The sequence below is a fragment of the Trichosurus vulpecula genome, chromosome 9 (assembly GCF_011100635.1).
Source record: "Trichosurus vulpecula isolate mTriVul1 chromosome 9, mTriVul1.pri, whole genome shotgun sequence".
Taxonomy (NCBI): Eukaryota; Metazoa; Chordata; class Mammalia; order Diprotodontia; family Phalangeridae; genus Trichosurus; species Trichosurus vulpecula.
In genome coordinates this window covers 193,136,811-193,151,663 of record NC_050581.1, presented here as the reverse complement: position 1 = coordinate 193,151,663, position 14,853 = coordinate 193,136,811, and the positions used below count along the sequence as shown (strand labels likewise).

Below are 14,853 nucleotides of genomic sequence, written 5' to 3'. Positions count from 1 at the left end.
CCAGTGAGTAGATGCTGTGTGGAGAGTCTTTTGATGAACGTGGAGGAGGAGAAGGTGGGGATGGGGCATGACCTACAGCAGCGGAGGAAATCCCCACGTTGATGAGCTCACAGATCTGATTAAGCATTGAAGGAACTTAAATTCAGACTATTATATTAAAACTGATAGTCACAAAAATGGAGCATGATAATAAGATAAACTTAAGTAATAATGATATAATTAATGATAAACATAGCTTTCATAATAATAAACATACAGTAACAGTCTAAATATTATCTTTTTACTTGAAAACCATTTTCTTCCCCTCTCTAGGTTTATGGAAGGGAAAGGAATAACACAAGTAAGAAGAAACGCTAATTGAAAGATTAAAATCCATCTTTAAGTCAAGTCAAGAAAGCTTCTTACCCATCCCACCAGGATCGGGCCAACGTGCTCAGTGGATCCGTCCGTCTTCCTGACTTGTCGAAGCTGACTAAGAAGATCTAGGGTCGAGAAAAGAGAAAGGAGAATGTCTGTGTTACACATCCTGGCATGGATGCGGACGGGAGGAAGGTCTTGGCTACTCACGTTATTACATAACCAATTATGGACTAGTTCTAACACTACTTCGTTAGGTCTACACGTCCTGACTCATCCAGGGAACCAAACCTCACCTTCGTGCAGAGGGATTAGAGAGTCCAGGGTTCCAAAAATCTGGTTTAATTCTTGTTCTGTCATTATGGAGAGTTTAAGCATGGGGTCATGATAAGCCTGTGAGAGCAAGGTGAGAGACAGAATGATACAATTAAAATCCAGGGAAACTCATTTATTAAAAAGTCATATTAAACTTTTTTTTTAGGTCAAGATACACTCGGCTAACAAAATGCTGCAGAGACAAGCAAAAAGTTAGACAACAATAAAATATTTAAACGGTGGCTGAAGGTCATGACAGAAGCAATGTCACACTCAGTTGAAGACGTGAGTCATCCATGGCTCCGTGAACCAGACATATGATCACTGCGACGAGGAGCAAAAGAGGGAGGGCTCCCTTTTAGGTGTGGAAGGCTGGGAAGAAGAGGGAGTAGCTGGAGATAAGGATATAGTGCAGTGAGTCCCCACCCTTAGGGGTTCAGAGAGAGGCTGGACCAGCTGGAGAGCTTACAAGGACAGGATGCTACAGAAAGGGTTCTGTTAGAATTGACCCCTACGGGCCCTGCTAAGGTTCCATGACAGGCATTTGATGGTAGAGGGCACTGAATGCCAAGATAAGAAGTCTGAGCTTTATTCTGCAGGCCATGGGGAGTTACTGAAGGGGAGGATGGGAAGTGACAACCAGAGGGGTGCTTGGGGAAGATCAGCCCAATTGTCCCAACCTGTGGGATGGATAAGGAGGAGACTCGGGTGGCAGCGACCTCAGTTAAGAGAAGGCTGTAATGTAGGCCAGGGAAGAGGTGACAAGGGATCAGATATGTTGGACCACAGGTCCTCTAGTCCAGCCCCGTTGGTGGAGGAAAGCCATGGAAACGGTCAGCGGCCAAGGCAGGATTTGAACTCAGGTCTTCTGCTCTCTCCATTCCCACTTAACTAGAGTGGGAATGGAAAGAAAAGAGGATGAGAGAATATCCCCATCCACTATCCATCCGTCCATGCACTATCATTTATCTAGTCATCCATCCATTCAGTATCTACCATGCGTTGTTCCGTCTAGCCACTATCCATTTGTTTATCTATCCATTCATACAATCGTACACTGCCTACCTTTCTATTATTCACCCATCTGCTCCTCTCTGTCTCTCTCTGTGTCTCGCTGTCTCCCCCGCCTCCAATCTATCCATTACACGCCAGATCCTACATATGGCTGTGGAAGTAAATCACATCTCGCCCTGGCCCCAGTAGGAGTTACAGCGCTGAGGGCGCCACTCTCCTGTGGGTCCAGCACAGAGGGTGCCCCTTGGAGTTCTTCTTCTATCTTGCTTTCAGCTCTTCCTCCCACAAGGCCTTGGGGTGAGCCACAGGGGCCCTCTCTACTCTTTGGGTGACGGTCCTAGTCATTATGTGCTCTCACATCTGTCTCAGCAGACCGATCCATTAAGAAATAAGAAAAAAAAAATAAGTCGATGTGAAAACTGCCAGGGGATTTCAACTTTTTAAGTACCTTTTTTGCTAATTTCAAGTCCTCTATCAAGTCTTCTTCTCCCTGGGAAAGCTCGAATATTGCCTGAAAGAGAAAAAAAAAAGCAGTTCAATGGTGCTTTCATTTCATCTCTCTTACTAAGTTCAACTACTTGGAGGGGAGGGGGTCAGGACTCCTGGGTTCTAGGGCAGGCTCTGATTCCAAATCAAGTGCCTGATTCTGTCTCTGGGCCTCTTCAGCAGCAATCCCCCAGGCCTGGGACCTCTTCCTCCTCAGCTCTGCCTCCTGGCTTCTCAGTTTCCTTCAAATCGCAGCTAAAATCCCCCCTTCTAGAGGAAGCCTCCCCCACCCCCTTAAGGCTGGTGCCTTCCCACTGCGGATTCTCTGCATTTTATCCTGTATATAGACCTTGTATGTATACAGTTGTCCCCCAGCAGACTGTGAATTCCCTGAGGGCAGGGACTGTCTTTTTGACTTTCTCTGTATTCCCAGCATTTAGGCATTGAATAAATGTCTGCTGGCTTGAGAGACAGTGTGTGTGTGTGTGTGTGTGTGAGAGAGAGAGAGAGAGAGAAAGACATCAGATTCTAGGCCATAGCTTCCTCATCTGTATAATGGGAGGAGGGGATTAGGAGACCTCTAAGGCCCCTTTTAGTGCTCATCACCTGTGATTATGAGAGCAAACCAAACCCTTCATTTCTAAGCCACACACTGTACTTAGCCAGCATCGCCACAGTCACTAGGCTGGCCCCTGAGCTTCTGTAAATAAAGAGAAAGGCATCTTGGCTGTGGTTGTGGCTGATTCCAAAGCAGTGGATCTAGCCAACTGTAGGGCGGCCACCCAAACTCTTCACTCTGGAATTTAGGCGAGGGCAATGCCCAGGATTCAGGGCCGCCGAGCGGCTGTTGACCCTGGGCACTCAGTGCAGCATGTGTGCTCACTTCTCCGTAATTTGTGGGAGGGAGGCCCAGGTAGACCCCAGGGTCACTTACTGCTCTGAGGCCCCCCAAATAAGCTCAGATGTCAGTGAGTGAAAAGAAAACAGCACAGTAATGGTTTCTCCACTTGACTGTCTCCATTGTGAGAGTCCAACTCACAAACTGCCTTTGCAGGAAGCAGGGCCACAGTCCTCCAGGGGGGCTTCTCTGCCTTTCTCCAGACCCCCTGCACTTCTCCCAACTACCTGCATGGCCAAACTCCCTTCACCCAAAGTCCCCAAGGTAATAATATTTATAAAGCATTTTACACGGGGCAAATAGTAGGTACTTAATAAATACTTGTTCCCTTCCCACCCCTATCCCTTACTCTGTGCTTGGGAAACTGCATTGACTTCAGGAAAAAATGTTTCCAGTTATGACAGGGCAGTGCAGTTCAGTGGGTTGAGTCAGGGAGACCTAGGTTCAAGTCTTCCTTCTGACACATACCTTGGATGAGTTACTCATCACCTCCCAATGCCCCAGAGCTCTGCACATCTGTAAACTGCAGGGCGAGGGTCAGGGTGTTTCCTCACACATGAATGCCTTCCACTGATGAAATCATAGGTCTGGACCCAAAATACCCCAACTCTGAGCTAATTCGAGGTCTCAGCAGCAGGGCCGGGGTTCAGATTCTGGTCACTATTAATTAAGTGGACCTCACACCAGCTCCTTTTTAGGAATGCACTGGCCTCAGGAAATCACCCAGCACCTTAGTGTGCTCATCTGCACATACAGAGGGAATTTACACACTGGGAGTTCCCAAGCACAAGAAATTACAGGCCCTGCCTCCCCTCCCCCCAAAAAGAAGGGAAATATATTTCAGTCAAGGGTCCACTTAGTCATCTGGTGGGTTATTTAATATTTATTGACGCATACACACTAGCCTGAGATCCAGCCTCTCTTTGAGAATCATGAGCATCGTCATCATATTTGCATGGTGTTTTAAGGTTTACAAAATGCTGTCCTCACAATAACCCTGTAAGTAGGTGGTATATGCACGAATGTTGCTGTTTTACAGATGGGGAAACGGGGGCCCAGATGAGGCCCAGGCTTGTCCAAGGTCACATGCACGGTAAGCAAGCACCAAAAGTGGGATTTGAACTCCCGTCCTCTTAACTCTGAGCCTGGGCACTATCCACTGGACCACACTGCCCCACCGTCCATTCCAAAACCAGGGTTCTTCCCAGCAAATTCTGCTGTCTCTCACTGCAGTCAGCAAGTCTAGCCTGATCCTCATGGGATCAATTATTTAGAAGGGCCATGGAGTCAAACCCCCTCATTTTACCTAGGGGAGCCAAGTGACCCACTCAGGGTGTCCCATCTGATAAGTGTCTGAGGCAGGATGTGAATTCAAGTCTTCCCAATTCCAAGTCCAGGGTTCTGCCCACTACCCCACCCAGCTAGGGGCCTGAAAATCACAGTCTAGATGAGGGTGGAAGAAATCCACAAGGAAACAAGTGTGCAACTGATTAGCACAGATTAGAAAACCTGATCTCTTCAGGAGGCTTTGGGGCATCATTTATTGCTATTTGCATGCTGCTGCCTCAGTAGGGTTCCCCTTTATTTTTAAACACATGTTTTTCTTGATGCCTTTTTAAATAACACTACCACTTCCCCAATGCTTCCCCCATGGCAACCCAGAAAAAGTGCTAAACAAACCAGTCCACAATTTGACCGGATCTGCAGATGGGAGGCTTCCTTGTGAACCTAGAACCCAAGGCCTCTCTCTGCTGAGACGGGAACTGTCTCACTGCCCATCCAGCTCCTGACACTCACCAGCTGTGTGACCCTTCAAGTCACTTCACTTCTGTTTGCCTCACCTGATAAATGGGAATGTAACAGCACCCACTGCCAGGGTTATTGGGAAGCCCAAGGAAAATAATGGATGCAAAACGTTCTGCGATCCTTAAAGTGCTGGATCAGTTTAGAGGATTCTGATCACAGCAGAGACTGAAAGAGGGGACTGAGAGGTCCTCACTCACAGCTGTGGAGTGAGGCCTCCTGCAGGGCCGGGGCCTTTCTTTTACCGATGAGGAAACACATGCTCAGGAATGTGAAGTATCTTGCCCAAGACCACACGAAATAGCAAGTGGGGGTGGGGGAAGGGAGAAGTGCACCCTGGTCCTCCCTCCCCTCCCCTCCCCCACCCCCCCACCATGATGCTATTTCTTCACTTTAGGGCATACATGTGTAAAGTTATAATAATCACATTTCTTAAAAATACATTTTTTACGCACTTAGGGAACTCCCTATTTAAATGAATCCAATAGTGGTTGGTTTGTTTGTTTTTAACTCGGCGATACAAGCAGCCTGGGCTCACTTATGTATGTGGGAAAGTTCAGATTTTCACCCATCTGTTTCCTCGTGGGGTAGGTGGTTCTGATCTGAGACTCACACCTCATGGTGAAGAACTGGGGAGAACATTTCTCGACACGGCCAGGATGCGAGCCTGGGGCAGAGACCTCTCTCTCCTGGCAGTGATCAATTCCACTCGACAGATCACACTCATCGATCAGGGCCGAAGATCCTACCTCTTGGCGCTTGATCTCCTTCGAAGTAAGCATTTGGTTGACGCACACATCAAAGGTCTCGCTCCACAGCTTGCTATCCCTTCGCTTGGTGCTTGCTGGAGCCGCATTTCTGGACCAGGGTCTTGGGGCGAGGATGTCAGGGCGACTGTCGCTGCGGAAGCTGATCGAACGCTAAATTGACAAGGGAAACGAAAACACAAAACCATTACTGATGTGAGTCTGGAGACCTGGTGGGCCACAGACGGGCCCAGAGATACGAGAGTGAGGATGAACCCTACCACACACTCAGGGATGTGGCCAAGCAGCGGATGTACATCATGGACCCCAAGTCATCTGAGAAATCCTCAGCCTCCTTGTCCTAGAGCTAATGATATTAATGCATGGCCAACATTTCATCCCAAACACCAGGGCTGAGGGACAGCACCAATGATAAAGCGTGGCATATCATTCTCTCATTGTTTGGGCATGGGATGCACATAGAGCCTTGGCCCCACAGACACTCAGTTCTGCTGGCTTCAGCCCTAATGTGCCTCCCTTCGAAGCCTAGAAGCCAGCTGGGCTCTGGAGAGAAGGGGGCTGTAGACAGAAGGGAGCTACCAAGCATCCCACTTGAAGACCTACTTTTCCAACAACACCCCATTTCATGGATAAGGAAATTAAGACAGCAAGGGTAAGTGACTGGCCCACAACCACGTATACAGGCAGGAGCCAGGATTTCACACCACAGTCTTTTCATCACACCGCTATGCTGTTTGTGAAATCAGTTGTGGTTTCTGACCCTTAATTTTTAACTTATAGGCATAGCTGCATAGCTGGCTCCTTTAGTCTGTTAAGGTGGTGGGACTAAATATACAGAATGAGACACAAATTTGTGGCCAATGTGGGAAACTTATATTTGACTATACCTGTCTATTACGAGGGTGGTGGGGTTTTTTGGGGAGAAAATGAGAGGGCGTAGAGTCCTGGCTCTGGGACCCTTCACCCATATGGCTGTGGGCAAGTCACATGTCCTTGCCAAGTCTCAGCGTCCTCATCTGTCAAATGCTGCAGGATGATGTTTGCAGTATGAATCTCCTATAGGTAGGTTCTAGTAAGAAGAATTGCTTTGTACTAAAGAAATGTTTTAAGCTGGAAAAATTCATTAAAGAATTAAAAGCAAAAGCAGAGTCCAGCAGATTAAAAAAGAAGTGTGCCTGGACTGAAACTCCTTTATCTTTTGTTGTGGAGGGGATAGGAGGCAGACCTACACCAAGCAACCTGAAGCCTCAGACCTCCTTGCACTGCCAGCCTCATCCATCTGATTGTGAGCAGGTAGAAGACTCCATGAACAGACACTTGTCAAGTGCCTACTAGGGACTGGGGACAACTGGCCCCTGCACCATCTTGCCATATGTTCTGGGCAATGGGCCTACCTGCACATACTGAGTCATGGCACCATACTGGGCTATACCAGGGGCTGAATGAAGAGAGCTGACGGACCAAGGGACCAGCTAGACTTTGCTTCCAGGAAATAACTTCTCCCTAAAGAGTCAAGGCTGAGAGAAGGCTCCCTGGGCTTCCCAGAGGTCATATAGGCTGTGAGGATCTGAGACAGCATTTGAACTCAGGTCTTCCTGACTCCCAGGCCCACTGCTCTCACCACTAACCATTCAAGCCAATGTTTGATGCTATCCCTAGTCATGTATCTGGTAGAGGGGACTCCTGTTCACATGTGACTTGGACACGAGGTCATGTAGGTCACTGACAACTCCAAAAAAAATCCTGCCATCCTGTGAACTCTCTAAGGATGCCACAGTGACCTCCTTAAAACAGGGAACCAACCCCAGGAGCAAATGCTGACCCACGAAGGAGCCATCTGCTCCTCCGGGCCTCAGTTTCCTCATCTGCATAATGGCAAGCTGGCCTGGATGACCGTTAAGGTCCCTTCTAGTCCCAACATTTTATGGGATAACATTTTTAGCCAGTCCATAAAGACTGCTTTGGTTCTAACTCCCCAAGGTTAGGAAAGTGAGCCTCACACTCCTAGGCTCCTGCCTGCTCTGGGGAAAGGACACAGAGATGTGAGAAAAGAGAAGAGGCCATTCCCTGGGGCCACGGGCCATTCTACAAACGTGTCATCGACCTGGTGGGTAGCATCTGAGAGGCGACAGGAAGTACACTGAGTCACAAGGCAACTCTCCAGTTTCAGTTTCTAGGACAGTGAGGGGGCTTTGGTGGAGTGGAGGTGGGGGAAAGGAAAGAGCTGAAAAGCACATTTGAAATAACACTTTCACTTGCTAAAATTAAGAGCCTGCCCTTTTCAATTCCCACCCTCCGAACAAGTGGGCTTTTTTCTTTCCTTTTCTGAGTCTCCCTAGCCTGCCCAGGCTGGAAGTACAGGGCCTACCAAAAGGCCCAACCCCACTCCGACAAGTCAGCTTCACTGTGATCCTCAGTCATGGTAGCATATACACCCAAGCTTTGGGAAGGCATGTTGTAAATCTTTGTTGTTGGTCAAGATTGGGACCAGTGAGAGAGCAGGGGTAGAGGTTGGCAGATCTCTCCCTAGCGGGAAAAACATCCCCTGCTGATGGACAGTCTGGGAGTGGCATGACGGGCCAACTTTGGGGTGCCACTGAGCCAAACCCACAAACATGTGGCCCCATGGGGGATCCTTGGGATGAAAAAACATTTCAGGGCCATCAGGAGAGTGCGGGAGTGAGGCTGGCTGGGCAAATGAGCCAGAGGGAAAAAAAACAATCCAATGTCTTAACTGGCAACAGCTAAAACAACATGGCTGCAATCTACATGGATGTTGCAGATGGCAGCGACCATGCATGTGAAAGCACATACCAGATGACGGGAAACAGATAAGAGACGGCAGGTGGGGGCTGAAATGTCGATCAAATGGGAAGATGGACACATGAATATGGAAATAGAAACTTGGAAAAGAAGGGCATCAAATGGAAATATCAGACTTCTCAGCCATGGTTTCTGTAGGCTGTGCTCTCGTGTCCCTCTAAAGAGGCAGCTGGGAACGGTGGAAAGAACACTGGTCTTGGAGTTGGAAGGGCTGGTTTGGAATCTTGACTCTGCCTCCATCTGTGTGACTTTCACCTCTTCCGTGTCTATATCTGCAAAGGAGGGGACTGGGGGATCACAGAACCAGAGCTGGAGGAGATGTCCAAGTCCAAACCCCTCAATTTCTTCAGATAAGGAAACCGAGGCCCAGACACCCAGCACCCTCCCCACTATACCAAATTTCCTCTCTAGTGAGAACATGCTTTTTTTTTAGAAGGACACAAAAGCACAGCCTACAAAAATGGTGGCACTAACAAATCCAATTTGACGAGCTATGCTCTTCTCAAAGACATTCAGTGACTTGCCCAAAGTCCCATGCAAGATTTGAACCTGGATCTTCTGGAACAGGTGTCTGCCAAAGTTCCTTCTGGCTCTGAGTCTGTGCTGCCCCCTCCTCTCTCAAGAACTATCTATAGCTTCTTATTGTCTCAAAGACAAGAGTTCTAAACCTTTTGGGGGTCAGAGACTCTCCCTTTTGGGGGTCAGATGAATGCCACAGATCCCTTATCAGAATAAGGTTTTTAAATAATTGAAGGAAATGCCTAATTTCAGCTAGAGGTTAGTGAAAATAAAGATGTAATTCCTACCCTTCCATGTTCGTGGATCCTGTACCCCAAGTTAAGAAACCCTGCTCTAAAATCTGATACAAACTCCTCATCTTCTCACTTAAGGTTCTTTTAAATCTGGCTCCCATCTATTCTTCTGATTTTATTTCCCATGATTCTCCATTCCAGCCAAATTGACCTAAGTTGGTCCATCTTCAGCTTCTATGTCTAGATTCCCAGGTCTAGAAAGCCCTCCCTCCCTTCCAGATAAAGGCCCATGCCAAATCCTCTATTAGGTGGGTCTTTGATTTCATTCGCTTTCCTGTTTATCACGACTTTGCGTTATTTTGCATGTACTAATTTGCTAACCTGAGTTCATGTTGGGTTCCTTCAACAGATGGTAAGCTTCTTGAGGACAGGGACTATTTTGTCTTTATGTGCCCAGGACCTAGCATAAAGCCTGGAGCACGGTAGGTACTTAATAGGAATTTGGGGAATTTTTCTCTTGATTCACATCTGCAGAGTCTAGCAACAACCTTGTATGGGATGTTCCATTGACAAGAACTTGTCCCAGAGGAATTCTTTGCATTCATGTTATTTTCTTACATGTCTTCCCCAACTCTGACCCCTTTCAGGCAGATTAAAAAGAGGAACCCAAACCATGTGGCAGCTCAGAACGAAATAAGGAATCATGGCAGCTGTAGTCAGGACTCAAGTCTCCGTTGGAAGATATTCAGAAGGCTTGAACCATGAGTCATACTTCAAGATACATGGCTGCAGTTAACTTTAAGCAAACCTGTATCTTTTAGCCACTCTGATGAAGGCTTTGGAGTGGCTCACAATCCTGCCACCTCATGTAGCCCACCAAGGAAAAATAATGAGGAGGGGGAAAAAGCCTGCTTATGTAGGGACAAACGGAAAATGTGAGTCTATGTCACACAACACAGAACAGGAAACTGAGAAGGTAAGCGAAACATGTTCAGCATAATTTTTAGTCATGTTCCATTCTCTGCAACCCTTTTTAGGTTTGGAGTGGTTTGCCATTTCCTTCTACAGCTCATTTTACAGGTCAGGAAATTGAGGCAAACAGGGTTTAGTGACTTATTCAGGGTCACATAGATAGTAAGTGCCTGAGGCCAGATTTGAACGTATCCCCTGCTCAAAAAACTTCAATTAATTTTTTTTTTGGTGGAGGGATGGAGGGGTTGTTGGGAGGGGGACTGAGCCTCTCCATCTTGCCTAGGCTAGAAGTGAAGTGGTCACTCACGGGCCTAATCTCATTACTAATTGTGCAGTGTGGAAGTTTTGACTTGTTCAGTCTTCCTGACCTGAGTTGGTTCTTCCCTCCCGAGGCATCCCAGTGGCTCTCTGTTCTCCAGGGGCTTACCATATTGGTGCTCTCACCTACTGCAGGTCAGAACTCCAGAACAAAAGCAATCCCCACCAGCCTCGGCCCCTCCCACAGCAGGGATTAGGGGTACGCAAGCACCTTCATGCTCGGCTCCCTTGATCACTCATCATTGTTCCTAGACATTCAGTAAAGTTGCAATTCTTGAGCATGACCTTGGAGGTCATTGGCTGCTAGGCTCCAATAGGTTTTTAAATCCAGGCTTCATGGATTTTTTCTCATGCTCCAGCCAAACAGAGCTACATATGATCCCATCCCCCGAGTTTCCCATTCCCATGTCTTCTCTCCCTCCCATCTCTGCCTGTCCAAGGCTCATCTCAAAGGCTACTCCATTCCTGAAACTTCACCCCCCACCCCAAAATAAAATTCAGAAAACGATTATTACCTTCGAGCTACCTCATCTTACACAGTCAAGACTATTGACTTTGGAGCCGAATGGAAGGTCTACCACCCCAGCATCTGGTGTCAGAGCATGTGGGCTCGAGTCCATACTTGGCTGCATTACCTTGGACAAGTCCCTACTCTTCTCTGGGACTCAGAAAGAGAGTATGGCTAAAGATCCTTACAACTCAAAATCCCAGGATGCTTCTCCCTGGATCATATCCTCTCTGAGCCTCAGTATTTTCCTCTGTCAAATGAAGGGGCGAGGTGCCATCCAGAGCTGACTCTTCTAATTCTGTAACAGTTCATCTTTATGTTCTCCCCACAGTGCCTAGGATGGGATCTGGTACAGAGCAGAACACTCAATCGATGACCAGAAAAAGGCACAGAAATGGTGCTACGAAGTGGAGGGTGAGAGGGCAAGCTGTGGAGCGTTAATGGAGGGCTCATCAGAATCAAAATCCAGAATCTGGAAAGACCAGGGCAAGGAGGTGTCTGCAGAGACACAGACTTCACAGGCTCCTAAGCCCATAGACTTAGAGCCAGAAGGGACCTCAGAGGTCAAGGTCAACGCTCTCATTTTTACTTATGAGGAAACTGGAGCTGACAGCAGTCGAGTTACTTGCCTGGGGTCACACAGCTGGTGTCTGAGACAGGATTTGAACCCAGGTTTTCCTGATTCCGAGTCCAGGGACCTATCCACCACATTCCCTAAGCTAGCTGCTTCCTGAAATCTAGAAAGAGTCTCTGGAAGAAAGGTTGAATAAAATAAATACCCCATTCAATATGGGGAGAAACACTGGACATGAGATTAAAGGCTGTCTTCTTGGCAGCAGCTTCAAGACATTCCCTTGGTGGAGGATGGTCTAGCCGAAAAGAGGTCACAGCAGAGAAGGGACTCTTCACAGGCCCACAGAGCCCTGGAATTCTGGGGCTGGAAGGGATCTTCACCTATACCTGGTCTAACCTGGTCATTGTTCAGGGGAGGGACCTGAGGCTCAGAGAGGGGCAGAGTCCTGCTCAAGGTCACACAGCAAGTCCATGGCAACTGTGGACAAGAACCCAGGTCTTCTTCCTCTGCCTCCCACATCCTTCAGGAAGCCCTCCTCAATCCCCCGTGCTTCTAGTGCCTTCCATCTGTTAATAACTTCCTATTTATCCGAGCTATTGCTTATTTGTACAAGGTTGCTTGCATTTTGTCTCTGAGAGCTTGAGCGGCAGGGATGGTCTGCTACCAGGCTTCCTGCACTGCCTGGTATATAGCAGGTGCTTAATAAATGCTTATCAATTGACTGATTTAGTGCAGTATTTGTCCTTTCTTTTAAAAACAATCTGACATTTATTAAGTGCCTCCTGGGCAGGGCTCTTTCCCATGTTGATGTTAACATCACACAGCCCGGTGTTGCCAGTCAGCTCTTGGCTTCTATTAGCATCTATTAAATGCACACACGCAGAGAGCTCTTAATTAGATCATCACATCATTCCCTAACTGTTCAACATCCTATTCTCTCAACTAGATGGAAAATCCTTGGATTTCCTAGGCAGGAATGAAGAAGATGATTAGGAATCAAGCAGGAGAGCATTTCATAAGCACCTATGTCCCAGGCACAGTACGGGGCTCTGGGGATGACACCAAAAGGACAGCCACTGCCCTCAAGGGGGTTATACTTCACTGGGGGAGATGGCATGCATACATAAGTATATACCAAACAGAGGAGGAGTAAATACAAAGGAGATGGTGGGGTATTGGAGCTGGGTGGGGGGGGGCACCAGGAAAGAGCTAGAAAGTTGGGGCTGGAGCCAAACTTGGATGGAAACCACAGTTTTTAAGAAGCAGAGGTAAGGTGAGGGCATGCATTTGAGCAGGGGGCAGCGAGTACCAAAGTCCAGAGATGGGGAGTGAAGGGTTGCATAGGAGGAGCAGTGAGGATGGTGAGGATGGATGCCAGTGGAGTATGTGACGGGGAGTTGTGGCTAACCCCAGAAGGGAAAAGGGGAGCCGAGCTGCAAAAAGCCTGAAATTCCAAATGGAAGAGGAGCTTATGCTTTATCCTAGAGCCCAGAGGGTGTCAATGGATTTCACTGAGTAGGGAGTGGCGTGGAGTGGCACGGTGAGGCGAAATCCCTTTGTAGCTGAGCAGAGTGGAGCAGGGAGAAACTTAAGGCAGGCACATACCCATCGGCTACTGGTGCCGAGCTGAGAGAAGACGACACATGCTAGAGCTACTGTGGAAGTAGAACTGACGATACTTAGTGATTGATTAGGTATCTGGAGGGAGGGAGATGGAGGAGCCCAGGGGGAGCTATGGGTGGCAGTGGAGAGAAAGCTGGATCTGGAGTCAGGGAGACCTGAATTCAAATTCTGCCTCAGACACTTACAAGTTGTAGGACCTTGGGCAAGTCACTTTTTAAAAATGTTTGCCTCGGTTTCCTCATCCCTAAGATGAGGATGATAATAGAACCTGCCTCCTGGGGTAGTGTGATGAGAATGAATGTAAAGGCTTTTCAAGCCTCAAGGCACTTTGTTCTTATGATGGGGACATCAGACTTGGAGCCTAGAAGACCGTGGTGCCCTACACAGAAATAAGGACATTCCGGAAAGGGCTGGATGTGGGGGAAGGAGAGGGAATTCAGCTTGGGGTATGTTAATGTGAGGGCTCAGACATATCCCCTGGGCGGCAGATAATGCGGGACCGGGCTGAGGCATCTGCATGGAGATGATCTGGTCATTCAGCCTGTGGTCGCAGGTGAGGTTAACAGAGAGAGCAGAGGGGCTAGGACAGAGGCTGGGGCTGCCCGCCTCCTTCCCCAGGCTGGGCATCTTCCTTTTTTGGTTACACAGACTCAGAGTTCATCAGAGATCATGAAAACAAAAGAGAGCTAAGAACTAACAATGGATGCTCATTTTGCTTTGGTTTAGTTTTTGGATTGGGCTTGTTCTATCACTGGTTTTGTTTGGGGAAAAAGAAACTTTTTCTTAAAAAGAACTGACTTTTAGGAAACTAACTTTAATTGACACTTGCTGAGAGGAGCCCCATGCAAATTAGATGTGAATCTTTCCCAGCCACCCCTGGTTCTAGCCACATCCTCCCCATCTGCTGGGCCCAGCCAGAGTCCTGCCTTCTCCAGGAAGCCTCTCTTGACCAGCACCCAGATCTCCTTCTCCTCCTGCTCCCTCCAGACCTTCTTTCTAGTTCCCAGTCCACAACTGGGGGCTGCAATTCAGCTCTCTATTCCAATGAGCATTAGTAAGTGGCCTTATGCACAGGGCAGTTACTCACATTGTCAGACTGGTCCCAACCTGCCCACCATCTTGTACCTTTAGCTAGATGGACAATTCCTCACCTGTGGGGTCCACACTGTCTCTGCCTTCTCTTACAGTTCTCACCGTGCCAAGGATAGGGCTAAGTGCACTTGTGTTGGCTCAGTAAGTACAGGGCCTTGTGCAAAAACCCCTTGCACAGACCGTGATGCACAGTATATGTTGCAGGGGAGATTTTAAGCAGATTCTGAGTCAGAGACAGTTACTGTCCTTGAGCTCTGATGAGACTCCTCCTTCTTAAGGAAGGGAATAAGACATTGGGATGTATCTGATTTGAGGTACTACATTTGGGTGTACGAAGCTCATGGCTCAGGGGTGGAGAACCTGTGGCCTCGAGGCCACATGTGGCTCTCTAGGTCCTCAAGTGTGGCCTTTTGACTGAGTCCAAACTTCACAGAACAAATCCCCTTAATAAAAGGATTTGTTCTGTCAAACTCGGACTCAGTCAAAGGGCTGCACTTGAGGACGTAGAGGGCCATATGTGGCCTTGAGGCTGCAGGCTCCCCACCCGTCAT

General features: G+C 48.0%; 1 protein-coding gene across 2 annotated transcripts in view; it reads right to left on the bottom strand.

Annotated features, from left to right (window-relative positions):
• ARHGEF3 (Rho guanine nucleotide exchange factor 3) overlaps nucleotides 1-14,853 on the bottom strand; it is a 180,983-nt gene that overhangs the window by 21,067 nt on the left and 145,063 nt on the right. For both annotated transcript variants that reach the window (XM_036739135.1, XM_036739134.1), the window contains 4 exons: nucleotides 5,623-5,793; nucleotides 2,135-2,197; nucleotides 654-750; nucleotides 406-482 (listed from right to left, as the gene is read on the bottom strand). In XM_036739135.1, coding sequence (XP_036595030.1) covers nucleotides 406-482; nucleotides 654-750; nucleotides 2,135-2,197; nucleotides 5,623-5,793 — 408 coding nt within the window. The remainder of the gene's footprint in view (nucleotides 1-405; nucleotides 483-653; nucleotides 751-2,134; nucleotides 2,198-5,622; nucleotides 5,794-14,853) is intronic.